General features: G+C 34.9%; 3 protein-coding genes and 1 long non-coding RNA gene across 6 annotated transcripts in view; 2 read left to right on the forward strand and 2 right to left on the reverse strand.

Moving 5' to 3' along the window:
• Positions 1-620: 620 nt before the first annotated feature.
• Positions 621-4023, reverse strand: LOC128678099 (uncharacterized). The gene is made up of 3 exons (XM_053759417.1): positions 3735-4023; positions 3041-3199; positions 621-2389 (listed from the first exon to the last, which is right to left on the reverse strand). Exons 1-3 carry the CDS (start codon positions 3814-3816, stop codon positions 2163-2165), a joined length of 468 nt encoding a protein of 155 aa, XP_053615392.1. The 5' UTR covers positions 3817-4023; the 3' UTR covers positions 621-2162.
• Positions 4024-11284: 7261 nt separating this feature from the next.
• Positions 11285-26945, forward strand: part of LOC128678255 (NGFI-A-binding protein homolog) — a 32655-nt gene continuing 16994 nt past the window's right edge. The window contains exon 1 of one of the 2 annotated variants that reach the window (XM_053759683.1): positions 11285-11680. In XM_053759683.1, coding sequence (XP_053615658.1) covers positions 11545-11680 — 136 coding nt within the window. In that variant the 5' untranslated portion in view covers positions 11285-11544. The remainder of the gene's footprint in view (positions 11681-26945) is intronic. The other variant, XM_053759682.1, reaches the window with a different exon arrangement.
• On the forward strand, positions 15631-20123 carry LOC128678256 (uncharacterized). Of its 2 annotated transcripts, XM_053759685.2 has the most exons (3): positions 15631-15873; positions 16602-17595; positions 19404-20123. In XM_053759685.2, exons 1-2 carry the CDS (start codon positions 15759-15761, stop codon positions 17588-17590), a joined length of 1104 nt encoding a protein of 367 aa, XP_053615660.1. In that variant the 5' UTR covers positions 15631-15758; the 3' UTR covers positions 17591-17595; positions 19404-20123. The 2 variants fall into 2 exon arrangements, with proteins under 2 accessions (XP_053615660.1, XP_053615659.1); XM_053759684.2 differs by lacking the exon at positions 19404-20123 and having other exon boundaries at positions 16602-18372.
• Positions 20109-20849, reverse strand: LOC135309909 (uncharacterized). The gene is made up of 2 exons (XR_010370168.1): positions 20496-20849; positions 20109-20405 (listed from the first exon to the last, which is right to left on the reverse strand). It is a non-coding gene; the product is annotated as an uncharacterized LOC135309909 (long non-coding RNA).

Consider the following 26945-nt stretch of genomic DNA (forward strand, 5'->3'; position numbering starts at 1 on the left):
TTTCTTGACAGACTGTCTGTACGTCTCTTTCTTCTATTCCTCTCAGCACTACAATACATTTTTTGGCTTAATGGAGGTGCCTCCATTAAGCCAAAAAAACGTGTGAAAAGATATTGATTGGTGGAACGCTTAGGCGCTACTGAAGTCAGAGCGGGAACTATTCGATTCGGTACTCTGAGAGAATTAATTTATTGCATTAATATAAAGTTAAACAGTACCGGCTAACTCGAACAGATGCCGATGCGAATGACTTTTCGTGATTCGTAGTTTTTTTTTTCATATACAAAAAATACAATTTACTTTGCGATTACACGTGTTAACTCCAAGTAATAGCCAAGCAACACGAGACAGTACATTAGCGTTATGTAGCGGAATCGAACATAGAGCTAACGTTTTATAGAAACGACATTAAAACTAAAAGAAGGAAAATGTTTGTATTTATTACGTTTAGACATAAGTCGTAGAACAAAAGATGTTAGTCTCTATGTACCTTATGCGCTTTTGGAAGGTTATGCGTTAGATACCGTATAACCGATACAGTAACCCTGTATATAGTGCGTAGCCGCCGTTACAAAATGTAAAAAGGGAATCGATAAATAATATATTAATAAAAGATAAAATTTTACAAAAAATATTTATTGCACCCTGAAAAACCGATAATATTGAGCACTAAGTGTTATGTCTAAATACAATTGATATGTAACAATATTGTAATTCTGAAATTATGAGACAAGAGTCTTACATAATATCGTGTCATCAAATGTACGTTCCACGAAAAAAGCTACCTTATGGAGGTAAGTCGCAAAGACGTTTCATTTGCTCATTTTTATCATAGAGATTATTATTACAGACCTTGCCACGAAAGAACTACCAGTGGCAATATGAGGAACTATAAATAACAGATGGTTCACGTTGTTGTTTCCAGCGACAGTAGCGCCACGTCTGCGGAACTTTTTTCGTGGTGCGGACTTTTATATTTATCAAAATTAAAATACATATTGTGAAGAGCGAAGAAACTTCAAAGTCATTAATAATACATAATATTTCAATTATTATCAATATGACCCAATAGAGAGGTTATGAGCTCAGATATTTAATCTGAGGATGATCTCAAATATCACATTGAAGTGAGACATAGGTAACTAAAAAAAATAGATTTTTAACGAACTAAATTTTTTTTACCATTGCAATAGCAAATAGAATTGTCAAGATTGGTTGATAACCATAGTGTTGCCAGCCAACAGGAAACAGCGAGCGATTTATTTTCTTAACTTTTTTGACAGACTGCAGACGCCGATGGGACGCGACGACAACCACACCGCAATGTGAATGGTTAACTGCGTCTCAATGCGAATCGATTCGACAGCGTGATGTGAAATGCAAAACCACATTTCGCCCTCAAAAAATAATAAAATATCAATCAAAACACGGTATTACAGGCGGAAGCCAGATTACCTAAATCACAACTCGAACACAAATATTGATTTCTACACTAGAAGGCACACAAACCGTGCAACACAACCTACTTACTACGAATATTTTCGTATTTTAATACTTTCTTTGTGCCCAAAAATTTTATTTGACAATAATACAACAAAAGTTCTCTTTTTCCAGTGAAAAAGAAGTCATAGGCTATTAACTTCACTCGTGTGTATGCGTCTATTGCTACTAGATGGCAATACTCGCAAGTCATGTCAGATGCCTTTAGGCGAATTGAATTATTCTTCGTAGCGTCGTAAAAATCTAACACCAGTGTTAGCACTCGATGAAAGGAAAGCTACAAATTTTTTTAAAGCTAGACAAAAACTCGATTTGCCTCAATTTTGCTTTTACTAAAATTTTAGTGACTGAGCATCTATTCTATTTTTAAAACATTTTTAATGTCATGTCTATGTCCTAACTGCGGAAAACAGTCCTCGAGGGAAGTAAGAAGTAAGTAAGAATGTCATGTCTAAAACTATAGTTATTCCAGTACAGAATCAATTGTATGTAATTTATAAACCTACTTCCTTATCTAATTAACAATATCTTAAAGATATGTCATATTATATAATACTTCCAGCACTAAAAGTCACTTGTGAGCAATATAAAAAAAATGCAAAATTCATTGCAACAATAAATTTCGCTCATAAGATATGACAATTTCAAACCCAACTATAGCACTATGCTATAGCGATGTTGGAAAGCACTTCCTTCCCTAATTTGTGAGCGATAAAGTCTAAAATCGTCAACACCAGTTCCCGTCGGCTGGCCATGCATGCCATCAGGATGTCGAAGGCTCTTACGTAATCCACAGGGTCTAGACGTCTCAGATAGTTGAATACTATGTAGAGTAGTTCCTTTAGTTTCTCTTTTACAGTCTCCCAGATTTCTCTGAGCGACACCAATGCTGAAATGGGAAGAAAGATTTCATTTTTCAATATGGGGTAATAACACAGACTGACTTGGATCCAAAGTATGTTCGAGACTTGTGTTATGTCAAAGAGGTTGTCATTATTAAGTAGACTTAACACGTTAGCTTTAATATCAATTGACCTACTTGCTGTTTGTCATAATATAATCTCGATATTATAATGACGACCTCGGTGGCGCAGTGGTAAAGTTCTTGCCACTGGACCGAGAGGTCCCGGGTTCGATCCCCGGTCGGGTCATAATGGAAAATGATCTTTTTCTGATTGGCCCGGGTCTTGGATGTTTATCTATATATGTATTTGTTATAAAAATATAGTATCGTTGAGTTAGTATCCCGTAACACAAGTCTCGAACTTACTTTGGGGCTAGCTCAATCGGTGTGATTTGTCCTAATAGATTTATTTTATTTATTTGTGTTGTGTTATGTCAAAGAGGTTGTCATTATTAAATAGACTTAACACGTTAGCTTTAATATCAATTGACCTACTTGCTGTTTGTCATAATATAATCTTAAATATTGCATGCCTGGATGAGCAAGCGATGGAACTATATTTTGTATACTATGTATGTATTATTAAATATATTTGGGTTATTCCATAAAATAATTAAGTAATATAAGAAGACTTACTTGATACTCCGAGTCCTGCTGCGCCTCCAATCCCAGCACCGAGTGCAGCTCCTACTCTGCCGCCAGCATAGCCTCCGAATAGTCCACCAGCCACAGCGAAGGCTCCGGTAAGGAAGGCTGTCTCCCCATCCCATACAATCCGAATATTAAATGCATCCGCTGGAAATTTAAAAAGTTACAATGTAGCGATCCCGCTTGGCTTCACACTGGTCCGAAATTCTGTCTGGTCTGTGTGCTTTCCCTGTTCCTTCCTTAGCTGTTAAATGTTGAAGCTGAAGCATAGGGTCGGATTTCCTACTTATTTTTTTAGTTTATTTGAGACAATAAACAACAGTACAATTTACATCTCTAACTTAAAAATTATTTTTAAAGTACCTATTATTAAAAGCTAGACTGATACATTTAAAAAATTCTTCTGCAATATGTAACCATATTGTTGTATGTAACCATATGTAATGTACAGATTTGCACTGTACAAATTGTAACAATATACTATTTATTGTATACACTGTTAAACAATATACTGTTTCCCATGAGTATGCAGAGTATACTCAGCAATACAATAGACCCACAACAAATTCTAATCTATTTGAAACAAACTTGGATGGCTAACTAAAATAAACTTTTATATCAAAAAAACCTATGAAAAACCAATCCAATGCAGTAATTAAGATTTGCATGAGTGGATACTGACCTAATTTCAGAAGTATTTTCTCAATCCAATGAGGGTTGAAGTCGACTTCATTGGTTCTATATGGTTGAACGTGCATAGTCATTTTGCTGGTTTTAATGGTACACTACTATCACAAATGTTGAATAATCAGTAGATTCGTAATTACGTCGTAATTTCGTAAAAATATCAAATTGGATACGTGACAAATTGATGATAACAAAAACAACGTCCTTGAAACGTAAACAATATTTTTGACTTTGACAACTAGACGCACACAGACAGACGTTTTTCTTATGTTCTGTTCAATTTCCAAGTATCCAATGTGATAAAATAGGCATTTCAAATTATGGGAAACTAATAAATATGTAGCTATTTATAAATAAATTTAAATAATATACAGTGACATTTTTAAAATAATACAATAAATTATTTTACCTGCTATACAATATCGCAGTAGACACAGTGCGCTGAACTTTGGTTGGCTGGTTTGTCATTGCGGTATAGAATAAAAGCTCTCCCACAAATTACGCGATGCTCATCTATTCGCATCAGCGCCTGAGTTCGTCGATAGACACAGAGGGCGACTTTATATTATTAATACATAATACTATTGTAGTGATTCATCCTCCCATTCTGAGACTATTTCACCCAGTTCCCCGAGATCCCTTTTAGATACTGGTATAGGTTAACATGTACTGTTTATATTGTATGCGATAGATATGCATATGCTTAAGTCTGATGCCGTCTGATGTATACACAAACACTAACGCAATCTAAAACTAGAAACACACTATCGACGAACTCAGAAGCGGACGCGGATCGCGGACCTAAGTACATTGCGTATACTTTTTATGACAGCAAAGAAAAACCAGCATTTCTTTTTTATTTTTCCATATGGTTACGACTAATTAAGGATAAGTAGAACTATATACTCTGCTAGGTGAAACAATTAAATGACACTAGTTTTTTTGACTGTTAATTAGGTACATCGGCAAGTTTAGGTAAACGGATAATCTAGCTGGTTTTTACTTGTACTTACCTAGTTACTTGAATTCGCCATGATCATGCACGGCTGATATTGTATCGACGTCCCTCTGATGAGGCACTGGCCTCCCCTTGGCTGGATAAGGAGGAAGGGCCCCGTGATATGTGGGTTATGCGCAACGCGGCCTCAATAAAAATAAATTAAATGGACAATTCTCAACGGCCTTCACTAAACTGCTTGTGTCCAAATGCGGATAGCTGGTATATAAACTGTACTATACTTAAAAACTGGCATTGATTAGGGGTACTACGAGTATATTGAAATCTATATTTATAAATAAATGTTTTAACAAGTTTTTTATAAAAATGTCATTTTTGCCACAAGCTTCGTCGTTATCTTGAGGCATTTAACGCCTGACAAAAAAGACGTGTCCGCGCTGTAATCCGTTGAGGAGTTCCCTCGTTGGGAACCGATCCTGGATACACCATCTGGTCACGCTTATCATAATAATGCATTGTGATGGAAACTGAAGCGGCATGGGAATTTTTTACTCTGTAGGACAACCTGGAAGTAGGAGAAATCTAACATCCAGAAGGAAACATCGGGACAAGTGAAACCTAATAAAAGCTGGTGATTAGTGTAGGTATAAAACCAATAGTACAAGAAACAAATGTGGACATGGACAAACGCAGAATATGCCCTACTTAGGTAAGTAGAAATTGGCAACACAGTAAATATAATTAATTTATTAAATAAATTATTGTATTGAAGTGGTACCTAAGGTTCTTAGGCAGACTATCAGCGATAAGACAGGTCTGCAGCATCCGTAGGAATATGTGGACAAGAGTTAGTGTACCTTCATACCCAGAGATAAAGACAGTTGTGTACACATCACTTTTCACCAGGAGGGCCGCAACGCATTTTTATTTGCTTGCTCAGTATTTAAAAAATCTACAAAAAAAAAAAAAACAACCAATTGGTAGTAATAGCTGTAGTAACCTTATATTGAAAACATTGATCACAATTCCAATTTTATGATACTGACTCTTAAATTTGTTAAAGGTTCCCTCTATTATGCCTGAGCTACGCGATGGCTGTCCCATGCGTCAACTCGTGAACGGGTGCTGCCAGAGGGAACTGGTCATCTCGTTTCTCATATATTTTCATGTGAGTTAATTGTGTTTCACATCTATCTATATATTATAATCAGCACTCACATCTCATCACAATCATAACCTGTTTTGATATACCTTTTGACTATGTACATTATGTTCTTTTATATATTATTAGAAAAAGAAAACATTGTAAGAAACAATAATGGTAAGCCGATCTGGCATGATAGGGACCAACACTGTTCAAATGAGTTCAAATGAGTAAGCCGATCTGGCATGATAGGGACCAACACTGTTCAAATGAGTTTCTTTCGGCATTTCTTCTTAGCAGTGGTCGTTCCGAAATGCCAGTAGTTTGTAGCTTGTGAGAAATAACTATAAATATAAAAATTGACGAGAAAAAGTGCCTGTGAAGGTTCTGAATGAATGATTTGAATTTTAAATTTTTAAATTCCTATGCATTGGGTAATTTTAATTATTTCAAGTTAAAATTAGGTAGGTATACCCTCAATATTATGTACACCCAGTACATAATATTGAGGGTATACCCACTGCCACATTACGGTATAAAATATAAGATTCCAATAGGAATAATAAGTAAATAAAATTTCCATAATACGTCACATTCTTATTGGATCTTTTTAATCCTGTATAATGACGGGTCTCATTTAGTCAGTTTATTTATATACTTATTGGATGAGTTGTTTCCTTATATTTGAACATTTGTTCATGGTGTCTAATAAGCCATTATAATAAACCATTATAAGGAAACAACTCATCCAATAAGTATATAAATAAACTGACTAAATGAGGCCCGTCATTATACAGATGGTAGTTTTTACTGGCAACACTCATTACACCATTTCCTCCTGCGCTTTCTTAAAGAAAATTAAAGAGTCGCCGCAGTAATACTATCTGTATGTCGTGTGTTTTTGCCAACAGCAGTATGGCGGCCGCGGCCCTCAGAATGTTTTTGCGTGGAGAGAAACAGCGGCGCGCTTCCCAGTCTGAGCGGTCAACAAAAACCTGCCACAGAGCGGGAATCCACACAAAAACATCTACCCCGCTCAATAACTGGAGACGTCGATGAAATACTATGAGCGCCTTTAACTTTTTACCCCGTTCCTTGGCTTTTTCCGCGCGCAATTTGCATCAAACTGCCGGCCGCCATCTTAAGTTTTTCCCGCGCAACGGAATGATCGCGCGTTCCGAAAATTGCGATCCGGCAAAAAGTCCTGGTGAATTCCTGTTTGGAGAATGGGCATTTATGTATAATGATATTTTTTTAATCTGTAGCTTAAAGTTGATTCTTAGTTTGTAAGTCGGTGTTTAGTAAAAAGTAACATGATTCGATAATGTTGATTTTAAAATGGGAAACATTCACTCACTTGGCTCAGGCTGACTTAAAATGGTCTTATTTAAAAATCCGTATCCTGTTTTTAGTCATTTGTAAAACACATTGTACATAAACCGATGGGTATTAGGACGTTAATGTTATTAAGATATTTAGTTTGAAAAAAACAAGACCGAAAAATAAATTTTGATTCATATGTATAGGTATTGACGTAATACTTAATTATTTTTTTTCAATTCCTAGCTTTTCCCAAACAAATTTTTTTCCCCAAAGAAAATTTATTCGTTTCCATAAAATTTTGAATATTTTTCTTTGATCAAGACCATATTGTAGTTGTACAATTAAAGAAACACTAAATATTTCACGGCCGCCAAATTTGATTTAATAAATAACATAAATATAGATATACTTAGTAAGATTAAATGTTGCGAACTTTTGGTCAACAGCAATTTAAAAAAAAAAACGTAAGATCAAGTCCTGGGAAATTTCCCGCCGGCCAGTGTAAAACGATCGAGTTTTTCGAGTTTTCCGCGGCAAAAACAACCTCGCAGGGTTCCCACGTATAGCACGTCATCATATCGAATATCTCCGGCAGGGCAACCTTTCACCGAGGAAAAACCTACACTGCCTTAACGGACCTCTGATATTATTTACAGAAAAAGTTAGGCTTGGAAAATGGCGGAGCGACAAGGACAAACGAAGTCGGGAAAACTTTTGTTCGTTGAAACGAAAATATAGTTTAGAAATGGCGTCATTTATGAACTATTAAATCGGTCTTCTATCAATTTTGTAATATGACAGCTAGAAGTGTTTTTTTTTTAATTTGCAATTTGGAAGAAATACTGTAATAATTTATAGCAATTTTACTTTTTATTTTATTTATTTGGGTCAGCAAATGATTTATTTCTAAAAGTGCAACCTACAACGCTATCCACAGATTACTAAATAGAATTACCTACGTGTGTTGCTGAACAATCAGTATACTCAAATGGTAAAACAAGAAATTAAAATTGACATCCTTATTGGAAATTTCGAAAGCCCGTTTAAAGTATTTTAAATATTTTTCTTCTACTTAATTATAATAACAAATAATAAAGCATAAAAATAAAATTAACTATTGTACACTTTTGAAAAGAAAGGAAAGACGCTAGAATTGTTTACTATACAAGAAATGCAAATAAGTTGAAATTAGCATAACTCCCTAATAGAGGAAAAAACTTTGCCGCGAGGGTTGACAGTGTAACGAGTCTGAATTTAGATTTTGCAAAAAATGTACCCTATTATGTAGTTGAATTTTTTGATGGACACTACAAAGTTTACGTGTAAAATTCTCGAAATTGAGTCAGCACTTATTAGCACTAAAAGAGACCCAGATTTAAGGATGAAAACCATAAACAAGACCAAATGATTCTGACCCAATGAGGACTCAAAAACATCAACTCTGGAGAGAAATTCTTTTTGAAAACCGACCCTTAAAATGGGAAGATGTAGAAAAATAAGTTGCTATTTGTAAAGAAAATATGAATTGAATCCTATCATAGACATTTTTTGGTAACGTTTATCATGGCGTATTCTTGTTGTTTTGTCCTAATTTGGCCTCACGAAGATCCTTTCTGGGTCGCCAGACACCAAAGGAAGAAGAAGCGTTTATTACAAGAAAATGCGGTCTAAAGCTCATAGAGCCATGACTATAGACAAATTAAAAATCAATGTTTATATTTCTGTGAACTTTATGAATGCCTCGCTCATTTCACGGCCACGCCCGGCCAGCGCGACACTCTCCAATGAGTATTTTCTCACGATATCAGTATATCGCCGCTAATTCTGGTCCCATACATTAACAGTGTACTGTATCCTTTTTTGTCGAGAGATTCGATAGTTCCTAACTTGGCTAAACCCATCGTTTACGTAAAGCGTCTCTTTAAATGTCTTCAACTCAGCGTGAGGCGGTTTCCTTAACGTTTTCTCCACATAATATACTTACAAGTGATGCTTGAGTAAAAACTTAGGTTTTATTTTAAAGATTTATATAGTTTCGATTGTTTACCTTTTACCTTACTTAGATACAGAATAATGTTATATTACTTAATTGCTTATGTGTGGTCTCACATAGCAGGAATGTATTTAGAGGTACAAACTAATAGGCGTCTCGTGTGGAGAATGAAAACAAGCAAATCAAATTAGTTTTCTAGGTGTTTCTGTGAGAAGGAGGTTAGGCAAATTCAAATTTAAATCATTTATTCAGAAATTAGACCTTCACAGGCACTTTTTCTCGTCATTTTTTATATTTATAGTTATTTCTTACAAGCTACAAACTACTGGCTAGGTTAATACATTTTACTAAAATAAAAAAATACGTTTAATTCAGGTTACAGATGAAATAATGTCCTACCCATAATCAAGCTTCATTCCCAATTCAAATATTGAATGATATCAATGATACATCTATCATAATTTTAAAATAGTTTATTTTTATATTATCTTTGCACCTACACTTTATGCCCCACTTGCAACAGAAATAATAAAACAAAATAATACCTAATCTCCCTCCATTTCCACAAAGAGCTGCTCAAAAAGATAATAGTCAAGATTTACTATATAAATATAATCCTATATTTATACAGTTAATCTAGTAAATCCTGCCTAATTTTAAAAAGTTTATACAGGTTCCCTTGTTTCACTAATCGATAATAAAAAATAAAATTCGTTGGTTCGTGTCGGATCAAATTAAAAACGGTAAACGTTCGCTAAAGCTTGACTCTGAAAGGCTTCGCAGAAAAACAAAAAAAAGCACAAGCTCTCATAACGCTCACCGACAACACACAGTCACCCATTTTTGAAAACTACACCTATAAAAAATGTGGTAAGCACGTTAGTTTGATAGTGCATGGGTTCCGTGTAACACTGTAAACTGCAAACATGCTAATGGCTAAAAATAGATCCAAGTCTTGGTTGTTAAGTAAGAGAGCCTTTTTAAATACCAACTTTAATGTAAAATAAAACTTTTTGTTTATAAAAATTACTATAAAGGGAAAGTGAATGAAACAAAACAAAAATGTAATGTGTTATGTGGAAGGTAAATCTTATTTTTGATGTGTCTAAAATATCTTTGATAGTCAATAACACATTCTACCAAACCGGTATAGTATTTGACTGTTTTTAAAAAGATTACATAACCTATACATAAATAAATATTGCTGCGAATAAAGTTGGCTGTATATGTATTAAATACTTATAAACAATTTCATAGGTAAGTACTTTGTTCGTTCGTTATGTTCACTACGGAACCCTAAAACGGGAATATGGGTTAACTTAATATAATTTCGCGATAATTACGCTCAAAAAGTGGTTGATTCGCAGTAAATGCGTTTTTTTTTGAGTACTAACTGGATTTTTGAAATTATAGTTTTTACTTTCCCAAAATGGTTACGAAGGACTGTTTTTCTTTTGAATTAAATAAATTGAATATGTAAGTAGTAGGTACGTCTATGTGAAAATATGGACGAGTGAAAATAAGTATTAATAAATTGTGACTTTATTTGTGTAAGTCGCTTATTATTGACGTATGCTTCTTGCTCGCGTGTTCCCATTCATCCATTTGAGGCTGTGACGCCAGAAGCCCGAGTCTGGCGATAGGTTTTACTATATAGGTACTATACTATTAAAATAATGTATTTTTTTAAATCTAGGTATTTAAATATTTGATAACACACACATAAACAGACACTTTTCTTTAAAAAAATTTTTTCGGAACTGACAGGAAAGATTTGTGAATGTTGTAGGTACCTACAAATGTTTGTTACGATGCTGATGAGGTAACCTATTATAAAAAGAAAGTGTAATACCTATTATTACATTCCATTATCACTGAAGCAGAGGTCTATACCTACTTACACCATAAAATACTGGGATAATTAAAATTATGAACTTGTGCCGCGGCCCATCGTTAAACGAAGGATTTTGCTAATAAAAAGCCCTTCGACCCCTCACGTCACCCTTTCGGTCCCTACATAACTAACACAAGCAGAGAACTCAGACAAACAGGGTCTTTATGTTCTTTTTTATGTATACTGAGGGCAAGGAAAGCGAAGTCGCGTGGGGTGATAGGCGGGGCATGCAGCTGCAGGTTAGGGCTCCGTCGGCGGCCCGGCAGTCGAGACGCGTCGCTTCACCACGTCACGTCACGGCTAAACTTATTTGCCGGCACTACCGCGAGTTTACAAATAAATTGACAGCGCGCGCTCGGTATAACCTAAAAATCATAGACAATTTTGCTTTTTTTAATGATATATTTTTAGTGTCTTTTCAGCCAGTTTTATCTTTCGAATGAGACAGTTTTGGTAATTTTGTGAAGTTTTTGAATTGGCGGGCGCCGGGTTGATGTGTGCGAGCGAGAGGGGTGATATGGAGAGCCCGGGTGAGGAGACGGGACGGAGCGCACCCCCCGCGCACACCCCAGCCCCCCCGCAAAACAACGGCTCCAATAAGATTATCGGACGCAACGTGAATGGGACCAGTAAGTAACCAATTTTTTATAAACAACGTATTATTATAGGTCCAGTATTCCAAGCACTTCGCCTAAATATCCTGAAATTAAATCACCTTACTTAATACATTTTCGGAAAACTTAAAGATTTTTGTTGACTAGCTTTCGTACGAGTATGAAAAACTTATAACTTCTGCGAAATATATTTTCTAGAATGTTTATCTAGTAGCAAGTTTTAGATTTTAAACAAAATGTTTCAGACGTACGTACATCTTTTGGCGAATGTATAATATTATTGCAAATCATTACAATTATTATAAAACCAACATTATTATTTATGTATGAGCAAAATATTAGATAAGTAACTATATATCATCGTAAAATTACTCAAATTTGCCCAGGTAATTATTATTCTTACCTACTTAAGTTATAACACTAATTTAAACTCAAATGACAAATTAATACAACAAATTACCAGCAAAATAACAACAAACAGGTAAAAACAGACGAACAGACATAATTTCCAACAATCCACTTTTTCGCGCCAACTGAGACGGTGGGCAAAAACGAATGGATTCAAAGAAAACGCTGGGAATCGAACTGGGGACTGTAATTTAGGTTTTTGCAACCACTGCGTTGGTGGGGTTTTTGCTTGACTCCAAGTGAGGCGGGTATTCTTGATATTTGTGAAGAAATTATTGCTTTTTAATCACGCATTAAATAACCTGTGATGCCGGCAAACCGAGTCGCTAATGAACAAATCAATTAGATGCATTCGCAGGGATAATATTCTCTCTTATCTTCGCGTGTTTCCGTTTTCAGCGGTTTTAGCGGCTGTGACGCCGCGAAGCCTGGAGTTAGCGTAAAATAACCTAAATAATATATACAATGTTCACTCTAAAAATATAATTTTCTATCTAGGTACATCTCTTGTTTGATTGGTTTTAAAGCCTCAGGCTTCAAGTCCGCCTTTTACATGTTTTTGTAATAAATATCTTTAAAACTTTGAAGATTCGTCGGTGTCTGCGACGTCCACATTCATCGGGAATGGTATTATTGCCTTTTAGCTGACGAGTCTGTGTCCCTTAGTCGCCTCATACGACGTCCAACGTGAGGATATGGAGCGGTCTCATTTTAGGAATCAGACACACGTCTAGTTTATACGGCTGAAATAATATTTATATATATTTTTTTAATTCAACTCTGTTTTTTATTCAACTTAGGGTAATATATATTGACGTCAAAAAATTTAACATATTAAGTAACACTGGGCGCTTCCCTTCTTAACATTATTAACATACCAATGTTAGCTAGACATGTAGGTTTAAGACAGAAGTATCCGAAAATATATGTAATTTTAGCTTATTAACTATCAGAAATGTGCTTCAAGAAATAAAATCAATTTTTTTTTTCATTTTTCAATAAAAACAATTGCGCCGTAGATTTTATATGTATGTCCGTTACTAATACTCAATACAAAGTCTAACTTTATACTATGTGTATGTCATCAATAAAACAGGAATATAAGCAAGTATTGAGAAATCGCGTGCCAGACGCAGAGACAAAAACAGTGCAGTCGGAAAAACCGTGGAAAAGGTAAAAACAGAGCGCTCACACCGCCCGCGGGGGAAAAACTAACTGCACCACGTTTCTCTTGCTTACAAATAATAGTTATTAAAAAATAATTTTTTTAATGCTCTATATTTATGATCATTTAAAGTGCGTACGATGGTTTATGCCCATATTTCTTTTATCTATGTGTATCCTAACATTTAATTTCCAAATATAAATTAAATAATAAATGTTCGTAATGTTTTTAAAATATATAAATTCAAATATAGAATTTACGTTCGATTTGACACACTGTTGCAAAATCAAAACATTTATTCAGATATTAGGCCTTCACAGGCCCTTTTTCACGTTATATAAGCTACAAACTACTAGCATTTCGAAACGACCACTGCTGAGAAGAAATGCCGAAAGAATCACTCATTCAAACAGTGTTAGTCCCCATTATGCCAGAAGGGCTTACCATTTTTTAAATATAAGTTTATGTATATTTTTTTATCAGTAATATAAGTTGCTGAATAGTTTCCCATGTCGTTCGGTCGTGTCAACTTGTCTTGTGTTAACTTAATAAGTAGTACTCTCTCTAGTAGGTATGTGAGTATGTGTTCAAATCCATTGTGAAGATCTATTGATTGATCTTTGTGCCCTCCTCAATGATCCCTGATTCAGGATTTTAATCTCATTATCTTGTTTATTATTCACATAAGTAGAACTTTATTTTTTTAAATAGGTATGTTAATAAACCAATCAACTATACGGTACTAGCAAGAAAGGTTTCAAATTTCCGTTTCTGCAAAACTTCTTGCATTTGCCTTGAAAAATAATGATTCATATTTTTAAAATTCTCTCTTTACATTTCCACAGAGAGATTTGAAATTGATATGAAGAGGTGCAAAAAATGTTATGTAAATAGTGCATAAAAATGCATCGCGGGAATATAAATCTTGTGTTATGCACTTATGCAGTAATATCTGCATTGGGACAGGAAGAAGGCGAGATGTTTGTTTTTATTATTTTACATATTTTGCCCGAGAACTAAAGTAATTTATTTAGATAACGAATACAATAATATATATTTAAAGACACTATGTAACTAATTATAATAAAAATAAAGAACTATAATTATGTAGTAGGCCACACAGACGTTAAGGTATACAAAAAAAACCTTCCGTAAAAATCCTTTCCGATTTTCCGTATTTCGCCTTTGGGACGCGAGACATTTTCATGGAAATCGGGTCTGTGCCGAAAAAATCGAGACGAATGTCAACGCTTTTATTTCTTGTTTTCTTTATGTTAACGCGTCAGCTGTTATAAGTGAGAAAAATGACATGAATTAGGTAGAGAAGGACATTGATAAATAGATAAAATGCTCAACATAGCTATTTTTAGAGACTTTCAATAAAAAGGAGGTACTCAATTCGTCAGGAAATATGTTTTAAAAAAGAAAATATTGACAACAATAAAATGATGTCAAATAATTACTGACACTTTCCGTTATTAAATTTAAATTGAGAATACATTTTTTCTCTTGTAAACACCCCCACAGACAATACCAACACGCATTGAATTCAAATAAAGAACACGTTACGCAAAGATGCGTTCGAAAACAGCGAACGTGGTAAGCAAACGTCTTTTTTATTAACTTTTTTAAACTCCTTTCATTCCTCATGCCTTGAGTTAGCTTATTTAACAATACACTGTGTGAATATGCAAATCTGGTTTAATTGTCTTGCTATACAGTTTTTTAGCCTCGTTCGTTGTCCAAACGTCTAAAGAGTGATGCATCTGTCATTTCAGATATTAACGCACCGTTTGCCACATTCGGAACGCGCTTTTAATAATGACTACTTTTTGCCGCGAAGCAACTGGCGATGGTTTTTTTTAATGATGAAATATCTCTTAAGGTATGAGGCCTGACTTTTTCAGCCCTCAGACTGGATAATGCTTCTGAATTTTCATGAGTGCAATATTTATCGTGTTGACGCCATTAAGTTTGCCGTCGGGCAGCCGCGTTACCATATAGCCTTTATTTATATGACAAAAAGTGTCGCGCGAATATACCTTTATCGAATTGGTATTTTTTTACCGTTGTTAATTCCTCGGATAATGGGCAGAGTCAAATGACCGGGCGACAGTAAGAAACCGAAGGAATTTCAGCGATGCCAGTGTTGCCAGCGCAGTCTTTTAAGCGGATTTTTTTGCTGTGACCGCTTCGACCGCGGCTTTTTTACAGGTCCCGATGAAAACCGTAATGGCATTTTATCGTGCATAAAAGCGGACGGAATCATTAATTGTGTTTCACAGATTCATTCTCGCGATTTATGGTTTACATAACGTATAATGGCATTGCCATGCACTACCTTCACGCACATTTGTATCAAAATTTAAAAAAATATATTAAATTGTTGTTTACCCCCACTTTCTACCCTCACCTACGGTGAGCAGCGCCCGCTCTTGGCTCATTGTGCATTTTCATGTGCTAGCCTTCGCACGTCTTTTCACGACGTATATTGTAGTGTATTAGTAGTGATCTTTAAACATGGGGAAAAGGAAATCAACGGAACATGAGGAGGAAATTCGTAGGAAAATAAGAAGACTTCAAGGAAAGTTAAGAAGAAAGAAGAAGCGTGTAATCGAATCATCTGATACAGAGGGTAAGTGTCTGTTTATTGATGACTAGTATATTATTTGATTACTTGAAGAATAATAATAAGGTACAGCGAAAACTGTACTGTAGTAACTGTACTGTACTGCAGTATTCACTTAGCCCCTTAAGGGGGTATCGGCCTTGCTGTACAGCGACGACATGCAGTCTTTACTTGGCCCCTTAAGGGGGTATCGGCCGCGCTGTACAGCGACGACTATACAGTCTTTACTTGGCCCCTTAAGGGGGTATCGGCCGCGCTGTACAGCGACGACTATACAGTCTTTACTTGGCCCCTTAAGGGGGTATCGGCCGCGCTGTACAGCGACGACTATGCAGTCTTTACTTGGCCCCTTAAGGGGGTATCGGCCGCGCTGTACAGCGAAAAATATACAGTATTTACTTGGCCCCTTAAGGGGGTATCGGCCGCGCTGTACAGCAAATAATGTGAAGTTATTCACTTGGCTCCTTAAGGGGGTATCAGCCACGCTGTACAGCAAAAGATATGCAGTATTTACTGGGCCCCTTAAGGGGGTATCAGCCGCGCTATGCACCAAAGAATCTGCAGTATTTACTTGGCCCCTTAAGGGGGTAGCGGCTGCGCTATACAGTCAAACATTTTCATCATTCACTTGGCCTGCCTTATAGCAAAAAACCGGCTGTAACCCAGGGGCTCCTTAACAGAACACCAGCCGCATTGTATGACAAGTTCTACAGTTGTCATTTAAATCCATACAGATTCTGGTACGGATACGTACGATCAGAGGGGTCATTCATCTGGCTCGGAAACACCACCGCGGCCTCCCTACTCGCCCCTAACAGCGGCATCAGTGTCGTCACCAGAGCCGGAGCGACGAAGTTCCAGAGGGCCCGATGGAGTCGATACTGTGCAGGAACCGACGCCGTCGACTTCAAAGGATAATCAGGAAAGTACAAATGCTGATATTGCGTTACAGGACGATATTTTGTCACTGTTAGGTGATGCCCCAAAAGCAGAGGTTTCTTTTGGGAAGCCGCTTCATAAAGATGTCGCGAGTAGATGGCAAGAAATTCTTGCCAAAGGTTTATCCATCGAGGTAAAGGCCAAATTGATGGAGGAGTACTATATCCCAAGTAATTGTGATCTTTTAACAGCACCGCTGCTTAACCCAGAGGCAAAGGCAGCCTTGACAACTGCCATTACTAAACGCGATTCTTCAATTAGAGAAAAACAAAAACAATTAGGCATCGCCATATCTGCTCTAGGACAGGCCGTAGAAGATGTAATTTCTAATGAATCTACTAAAAAGATCCTAAAACCAATTAGTGACGCATGTCGCCTCTTATGCGACATTCACTTCGCCGAAACAAAAACTCGCCGTAATTTAATCAGTTACTGTACAAATACGAAACTGAAAGAAACTGTTTTAGAATCTACTAGAGACAAATTTCTTTTCGGAGAGAACTTGGCCGAAAAACTGAAATCCGCAAAGTCTATCCAACAATCAGGAGAAAGTTTAAAAATTAAGAAACAACTAGGTTACTTCAACAAAAACTCATCTAATCTGAGAACAAATAACAATAATTTAAACTCCAAGAGTTACTATCGGAAGACACGATTCAAACAAACAGGCCAGGGTCGAGCTCCTCCGGAGAGGGTCACCAGCCAGCGTCGAACGAGAGGCCATCAGTCGCCTCGTCGAGCGGTCGATGTGGAGAGACAGAAACGCAGCGCGTATCGCAAATAGACGAGGTACGTTACGCTGGCCGTCTTAAATATTTTGCACAGGCCTGGTCACAAGTAACTGACGACCTACTTATATTGGAGTGGGTTCAAGGTTACAAGATACCATTTATTAAATTACCTAGTCGCAGTAATAATCCGAATGTTCAGCCTAGATCCGTTCAAGAATCATCGGATTTTGAAACAGCGATACAAAAACTATTAGATATCAACGCAATTTCTAAATGTAACCACGAGGACGGAGAATTCTTGTCGAGTATATTTTTAGTAACTAAGCCTAACGGAGACAAAAGATTTATATTAAATCTTAAATGCTTAAACAAATTTGTAAAAACCTCTCATTTTAAAATGGAGGACTATCGTACCGTTGTTAAACTTATAACCCCTAACTGTTTTATGGCGTCAATAGACCTAAAAGATGCTTATTTTCTTATTCCAGTACACAAATCACATAGAAAGTATCTTAGATTTCAATATTGTGGAGATCTGTACGAATTCAATTGCTTACCATTCGGATTATGTACCGCACCTTATGTTTTTACTAAAATGTTAAAACCTGTCGTACAATACTTAAGATCTCGCAATATGACGTCCATTATTTATTTGGATGATTTATTATTGTTAGAATCTTCTTACACTGACTGTTACAGAAATTTGAATTGTACACTTAATTTTTTACAAAATCTGGGATTTATAGTTAACTTTGAAAAAAGTTGTTTAAGACCTTTAAATCAATGTAAATTTTTAGGTTTCATTTTCGATTCCAGTAACATGACCATTAGTCTTCCAATTCAGAAAAGATCTAGAATGAAAGAAATGCTAATCAGCCTATCAAAATCTCATAAACTAAAGTTACGAAAATTCGCGAAAATATTAGGTCTTCTGACTTCATCATGTCCCGCTATAGAATACGGTTGGCTATACACAAAAACTTTCGAACGTTTTAAATATAAAAAGCTACTTAATAACCCTTCATACAATCAATATGTAAAAATCACAGATCTGTTGAACAGTGATATAGATTGGTGGATTAAACACATCGATAATGGAGTTTGTCGATTAAAATCTAACGAATACCGTCTAGAAATCTTCTCAGATGCCTCAACGTCCGGTTGGGGGGCATATTGTAAAGATAATAAAATATTTGGTTATTGGAAAGATGAAGAAAAATCTTTACATATTAATGAATTAGAGCTTAAAGCTGCCTTGTTTGCCCTTAAAGTTTTTGCTAAAGATGAATATAATTGTGAGATCTTAATGCGTATTGATAACATCACTGCCATATCTTGTATAAACAAGATGGGGAGTGTCCAGTTTGTTCATCTCGATAACGTATCGAGAGACATTTGGAGTTGGTGCGAAAAACGTGGAATTACGATTTTTGCATCATATATTAACACAAAAGAGAACGTGGAAGCCGATGCTATGTCTCGAAAAAAGTTTCAAGATACAGAGTGGGAATTAGCGAATTATGCCTTTAATGAAACCATTGAACAATTGGGTTCTCCGGTTATAGATTTGTTTGCCAGTAGACATAATGCAAAATGTAAAATATATATTTCTTGGAAACAGGATCCACAAGCTTGGGCTGTGGATGCTTTCACATTAGACTGGAAAAAATTGGGCTATTTTTACGCGTTTCCACCATTTTCTCTTGTACTAAAAACCCTACAAAAAATTACTAGAGAAAAAGCAGAGGGCATTGTCATAGTACCGTTTTGGCCAACTCAGCCCTGGTTTCCATTATTTCAAAGACTATTAACCTGCAAGCCCATTTATTTTCAACCAAATGTAAATCTACTTAAATCTCCTTTCAGAACATCACACAATCTTCACAGAAGCCTCAGACTAGTTGCCGCGAGATTATCAGGGAAACTCTTCTGAAAAGATTCTTATCACCTCGTTCCATAGACATCATGTTAGCTTCGCTATCAGACAGTACTTACAAACAATATGATTACTGTATAAGAAACTGGCTTCAATACTGTACTAAAAACAAGTATGATTTTACTACAGTTTCTGTACCGATTGCTATTCATTTTCTAACAGAAGTTTTTGATTCTGGTGCAAGTTACGGCACTATTAATTGTCACAAATCGGCTTTATCCTTATTATTGGGAAGTAATTTAATGAATGATAATAGAATTAAGCGATTCATGAAAGGAGTTTTTAGATTAAGACCTACTAGAGCAAAATATAACTGGACTTGGAACCCTAGTATAGTTCTAAACTATTTAGCCCAAAAATGGCCAAATGAGTCACTTGACCTAAAAACCCTTTCTGCAAAGACTTTGACCTTATTAGCATTAGTATCAGCACATAGAGTGCAGACATTTTCCTTAATAAAATTATCCAACATTAAGATATTTGATTCAGTAGAAATAGTAATTACTATTCCTGAAATTATAAAAACATCTAAACCAAATTCATACCAACCTGTCTTAAAACTACCATATTTCCAAGAAAAGCCGGAAATATGCCCGGCAAGTTGTTTACAAACCTACATAAATAAAACATCAACATTACGTCACGTAGGCAATCAATTTTTATTTATTAGTTATAAGAAACCATTTTCAAAATTGTCTACACAAAGATTAAGCCACTGGATAAAAAATACACTGAAAGATAGTGGTATAAACACGTCAATTTTCACAGGACACAGTACTCGCCATGCTGCTACATCTACTGCTAATAGGTGTGGAGTCAGTATTGATGTTATTCGTAAAACTGCTGGCTGGACTGATTCATCTAAAGTATTTGCGAGGTTTTATAATAAAGAAATTATAGATATTGATTTTGCCAGGTCTATCCTTAATAATCTGTAAAATGAAATTAAAAAATTGATAATTTAAAACTTGTTTAGCATAAATAAGCTATATTTATGAATAATAAATAATCTGTGAATTTACCTGATTGTTAATATTAAAACTTATCCCACACTCTCCAATTTATTTCACAAGTTCTCTGAACATCTATACGTTATGTAAACCATAAATCGCGAGAATGAATCTGTGAAACACAATTAAAAATCAAACGAACTTACCAAGTGAAGTTCGATGATAATTGTGTGAACAGATTCATTCGAAGCGATTTATGGTCAGTCACCCTCCCATACTTCAAAACTCATGATTTTCATTCATTTTACTGCTACAATTTCCCGACCCTGAAGTGTGAAATAAATCTGAAAGTTGCCACACGTTAAACTCAATGAGCCAAGAGCGGGCGCTGCTCACCGTAGGTGAGGGTAGAAAGTGGGGGTAAACAACAATTTAATATATTTTTTTAAATTTTGATACAAATGTGCGTGAAGGTAGTGCATGGCAATGCCATTATACGTTATGTAAACCATAAATCGCTTCGAATGAATCTGTTCACACAATTATCATCGAACTTCACTTGGTAAGTTCGTTTGATTTTTAATTATTTATAATAAGCGGGTAGCGCCGAAAGTCGCATTCGAAATGTTTATTTTTGGATGCGTTTTTACGCTGATGCTATTTTCGCGCTCCCACTCTGCTAACGTTAACCCTAAATCGTGTCTCAATAGTTTTTAAATAGGAGTAATTTTTTAATAGTATCACGACTATTGAAAAACGATCAAGACCTTGGATTTTGATAGGACCCGACAAGAGTAATTACAAATTCAAATTCAAAACATTTATTCAGAAATTAGACCTTCACAGGCACGTCACGTCAATTTTTATATTAAATAGTTATTTCTCACAAGCTACAAACTACTAGCATATAGGTGACATAGCTCGTAATAAGTACTTAAGTAGTGGATAGTCGACGAGACATGATTTGTATTTAATTATTGGGGAAGCAGCCGGTAAAGTCTCATCCTGTACTTAATTCATAAAAAAGTCTTAAGCAGCCAAAATATTTTTTGTCACTATTGCACTATTTAATATTGGTCGTTGACAGAAAGAGACAAAACATGTTTATAATTCGCTTCCAGTCCAGCATGGAAAACACGATTTGTAAACAAAAATAAATTGGAACAAACAACTTTCTCATTAATAATATTTAATAAGACGGACTTGTATTATGTTTTGTATGTGTATGTGTATGTATGTTCTTATGTCTCGATGTGAATGCATTCCGCAACGAAGTAATTATTAGTGTTTTTGCTGGCCAATGACGATTGTGCTTTTTGCATCTCGTCTTACTAATGGTACAAGACCAGGTTACCTCACATACACACAGGGCTACCAAGTTTTTTCCTTCTCCTTTGTGTTTTTACTACATTTATAAATACAGTGTGAAAATGGCTCGCCTTATTATTACATATATTAGCGACCCGTCCCGGCTACGCTCGGGTTTTTACAATAAGTACATAATAAAAAAGTGGCCTATGATATCCTTGAAGATTTTGTCTATCTCTGTGCGAAAATCAACCCAGTTGTTTTTAAGTTTATTCATTACAAACAAATATAGAAATCTTTTCTCTTTATAATATTGGTATGGGCTTTTAATTTTATTATTTTATCTCTCATCAATATGTGTTCATGGTTGTATTCTCGAGTTCAACACCTTAAGCTGGATTACCCGTGAAAAATCGTAACCGTATAATGTTTAAACAATGTTTTGGCTCTGACGGCAACCCTCTTTGAGAATGTCGTTGCCTATTCCGGCCGGTAGTTAAATCAGAGCCCAACCTCAAGGACTTTTCAGCGTCCAAAATCAAAATCAAATCATTTATTCAGAAATTAGGCCTTCACACAACTGACAACTGACTTCGCAGGCACTTTTTCACGTCATATTCTAAATTAAATGTTAATCAAATCTACAAACTGCTAGCATTACGGAACGACCACTGCTGAGAAGAAATGCCGAAAGAAACTCATTCAAACAGTGTTGGTCCCTATTATGCCAGAAGGGCTTACCATTTTTTAAATTGAAATGTATCATTTTTTATCAGTAATATAACAAAGTAAGTACACAAGTAAGTCCTGGTCTGGAATGCGATCAGAAAATAAGAGAAAGAGCGTGTAAAACAGTTTATAACATAACGTACAAAAACAAGAAAGAAGAAACTTTTAATCGACAAAAATAAAAAAAACATACAGTGAAATTTATCATCACAAAAAATATTATACTTGGTTGACAACCCTACAGAGATATCTAATGTGGTCGTTACTAAGCTTTTTCATTTGTCGCTAATCAACCCAATTGGCGCATGATTATTAGCTTCATTCGATGATTAGCTTGTATCTATGACATCCGAATCACTAATCTATGGTACGTTAAATGTGGGTAATTAATGGTGAGATCTGATTCCGTTCTATACTATGTTTCTTACATAGAAATCGAGATAGTTGCGATCTGAAAAGATGCTATTTTTATGTTGATTATTTATGTAAAAACAAATTTTTAATTTAGTGCCAAATCGAGATAGGATAAGGTCATTTTTCGTCAATTTGAAATAATTTATTGAACAACCATTTTTACGACATTTTCATCAAGATCGGTCCCGCAGTTTAGCCGTGAAAGCGGGACAGATTCATGTATAATACTCGTATGGACAAGACAAGAACAATAAGACATTCGCATGTGTATAATACTCGTATGAATATACAGTTCTAAATTGCATCGTCACAAAATAAATTTTAAATTCTAAAGTTGAATCTCTATTCAACTTTAGAATTAAGAAAAGAAGAACAAACAATTAAAAAAAAAAAACAGACAACTCATTTTTACTAATATAAATCGCCGAAATTTTTAGCAAAAATTTATCAATGTACCCTTCGAACGCGTCTGGTGCTATCATGGCCAACTGTCCAGTCCAAACATTAATTCGTCTTTCATGGCTTGATGTGTATTTGTTACTTTCTTCTTTCTTTCTCTTTCGTGGCTTGATGTGTGATTAGTAATAAGTCTTTCAAGGTCTTGACTCTGTCTAATGAAATTAAATTTAAAAAAATCTCAATCTGAATGTATTCTATGTCATAAATATGCCCACGTTTATTTTTAAAAATACTATTTACATAGCGATCGAAATTAAATTCAGAAATTAAAAATTCACCGGCACTTTTTCATAAATTTCGAAATGATCGTGATTCTTAAAGCTACAAACTACTGCATTATTTATCCTTACAAGCTGAATTAATAGTAAGTTGTGGTTGTAAATCAAATAACTAAATGCTAAACCAGTGTTTAGGTGGCCAACTGACATTTTTATGTCCCATTTGAGGTTTAAAACAAAATGTAACCCTTCTAACGTAGGCATGACTGGACAGGTCGATCTAATCTCAACACAGCTGCTTGGCAGATGTTCTCGCGTTTTGACGGACAGACGGACGCATACATTAACATGTTATAAACTAATTTCAATCTTATCATAAAGAAATACGACTCAAAATCGAATGTAAATGTGAAAAGAATCTTTTCGAAGATGTAAAGGTAAATGGGAGAAAAGGAAACACACAAACATTGTTTGGTTTTTACTTCCGTGATTTTAAGGTTCAAAATTGATTTTTATAGGTCGTTGACCTCGTTTTTTTCAGTGTTATTGATACTTTATTGATTGTTTGCTTAACAAAAGTCAAGTATTGAGACTTGGAAAGTGTTTAAAATGCATTGGTTTCGAAAGGTTGAATTAATATTAACTATTAAAATTTATGACACTTGTATGGATCAATTTACATTGAAATCAAGATTTTTTTGAAATTAATAACATCAGACTGAAGACAAAAAATACATTTCTAGATAGGATGGACTTCCTAAAATCCCTTTTTAGGGCTTACTCTAGGTATACTTATACTAATCTATAATCTCTCTCTTATTATAAAGAGAAAACCTCCTTTAAAATTAAATTCTAATATTATAAATGCGAAAGTTATTGAGGATATAATGTGTGGCATGTTTGTAACTCTTTCACGCAATATCTACTGGACGGATTGTTTTGAAATTTGGTACACGGGAATATAACCTGAAATAATACATAGGGTACTTTTTATCCCGAAATTGCTACGGAAGCGAAGCCTCGGGGCGCAGCTAGTAATAAATAGAACCGTAGTGCTAATTACATAAAAATAATGTTTCAGCGAAGTTGTTTTCAGTCAGCGTTCGATTTTATATACATATTGCACTGTAGTCAAGTTATAATCTACTATAATACCTACCAATTAAAATAATATATATAAAAAAAAACTGGAACACACCTAGGCGTGACAATATTGCACGTTATTGAATAATTCAACAAGCCTACATACGGTGTTCGTGTCATAGATCAGCTTCTACGAAAATCGCATAAAAAACAAAATCGTAGCAGTAACAAATGTCGACTGTTGCATGACCCCAATGGTAATCCGCATTACCAACTTTTTTATAAGTCGGTTAAACGTTAGCTTCACGATTCTCTATTTTAACGTCTACAAAATAAAGACTATGATTTTGAGGTTAAGTCAAAAAAACTGTCGGGACCTAATGACAGGATACTAAATGTGGTTATTGTTTATTTTCTTGTAATAAAATCAGTTTTACAGTTATATAAAAAAAAAAAACTGTAATCTTGTTTTTGTGGGTTCTTCTAATATTATGCTTTCTTTGTAAAGGTTAAGTTATCATTCAGTTTATAGAGTTATTAGTTTTTTTTTTAAATTGTATCTGTTTTTTTTTCATTATTACTACTAGATTTCTTCAACACTCTAGCTCTATTAATCCAAATACAATTTAAGTCGATCGACTCGTTGTTTGATTGATTATTTCCAATAAACTTGATAAATTAAGAACCCCCAGGCGAAAGGGTTAACTTTCAATTTCTTCCCTAATTAATTAACGTTCCTAACATATGTTTAGACATGTCACGCTTTCTCCAGGAATAAGCATTAAAATATATTAGTCCACATCTTTACCCCTTTGCCACCTGTTGGTTTAAAAAAAAAACGTCAGTTGTTCGTTTTCCCGCCCTTTTTGTGGCACCCGCAGCCTCGAAGATTTGTTTTATTTCTTTTTAATTGTCAATTCGGATCAATGCTGGCAGGCATCCGTGCTTTTTTAAAGGGTTAACTGATTTTTGACCAGCGAATCGGAAGTAACATGTGTCTTCCCGAATCGTCATTATATTTAATTTTGTAGCCCATCGACACTTAAAATTTTGATGCTTATTTTTATTTCGTTAAGAGATATTGATAAAAAATGTTATCTCGAATTTGAGATACAGGAAATGTAAGTTTTAAGGTATGGTGATTTTTATTTTAAAATAATGCATGTCCTATAACATGCAGTTGCTTATGTTAGTGTAATAAACACAATTAGTCCATTTAACTTTCAGTATACTTATTTCATTATGAAATTATATTAAAAAGTAAATAGAACTCAATAACAATTCGTTATCTTAAAATACTTAAGTGTAATTTCTATCTTAGGAAGATATTCCTGTTCTCTTGTATACCTACATTGTTATTGTTGGCTTCATTAACTTGTTCCTTCTATAAATGGTGTTGTGAAGAGTTCATCTATCTATCTATCTTGCTATTAAGATAAAATAGATTGCAGTATTCTTAAACAACAAGTTTAATCGTGAAATATCTGTCTTGTCCAATATATAAAAAAGTGTTTCATTGTTTTCCTTGTGTAATTTAACAAAGAAAATTTAGAAAAACGTAAACATTCAACCTTCTAGGTAACTATTACACAAAGATACAGACGAAAAAACGCGGGAACTCGTATACTCTATGGTTCATAACTTTTTTATCGTCGGCACCTGTAGCAAGGGAGGTATGGGAGAGGGCTGGAGGTTGCTGTTGAAAAAAATCGTAGAAAAACCATACTAATGATTCAAACGTGAGAATCAGATTAATGGGCGCATGAGTAATTTTTGTGGCCTTTTCTTGTAATCGCGGCAGAAAATGTACTCGTTGTATATAGAGTGTAACTTATGATAAATACCTATGTATTTTTAAACATTACTATTGGCCTGTCCCAGGGTTTCCCAGGGTAAAAACATAATAAATTATACACCTCAGGAATCACACTATCTCTTGGTGAAAATCGCATGACAATTCGTGCAGTAGTTTTTGAGTTTATCGATCGAACAGACAGACAGACAGACGCGGTAGAGGACTTTGTTTTATAATATGTAAGGATGAGGATAGTAATAAAAGACCATAACATATAAGTATACACACAAACATTCACAATAAAATAACAATTAGAACCACACATTAAAATTACAAGTTAGTACCCCGTAATTAATCCAAAGTGCAATGAATCTATGAAGCATTGAATCTACGAAGGTGCCAAAAAGGTAATAAAAATAAATATCAATTATAAATATATTTTTATACTTATCCACAATCCCAAAGTTTCCATGGCAGCGAAGTTAAGAATCACAGCAATTTTTTCAAATCGGATCG

This window comes from Plodia interpunctella, chromosome 19 (assembly GCF_027563975.2).
Source record: "Plodia interpunctella isolate USDA-ARS_2022_Savannah chromosome 19, ilPloInte3.2, whole genome shotgun sequence".
NCBI lineage: Eukaryota > Metazoa > Arthropoda > Insecta > Lepidoptera > Pyralidae > Plodia > Plodia interpunctella.

Coding starts and splice junctions, on each gene's coding strand:
- LOC128678099 (XM_053759417.1), bottom strand. CDS start 3,816: ATGACTATGCACGTTCAACCATATAGAACCAATGAAGTCGACTTCAAC. Junction 3,200..3,734: donor GAAAATACTTCTGAAATTAG/GTCAGTATCCAC, acceptor TTAAATTTCCAG/CGGATGCATTTAATATTCGG. Junction 2,390..3,040: donor AGCAGGACTCGGAGTATCAA/GTAAGTCTTCTT, acceptor TTCCCATTTCAG/CATTGGTGTCGCTCAGAGAA.
- LOC128678256 (XM_053759685.2), top strand. CDS start 15,759: ATGGGGAAAAGGAAATCAACGGAACATGAGGAGGAAATTCGTAGGAAA. Junction 15,874..16,601: donor CGAATCATCTGATACAGAGG/GTAAGTGTCTGT, acceptor AAATCCATACAG/ATTCTGGTACGGATACGTAC.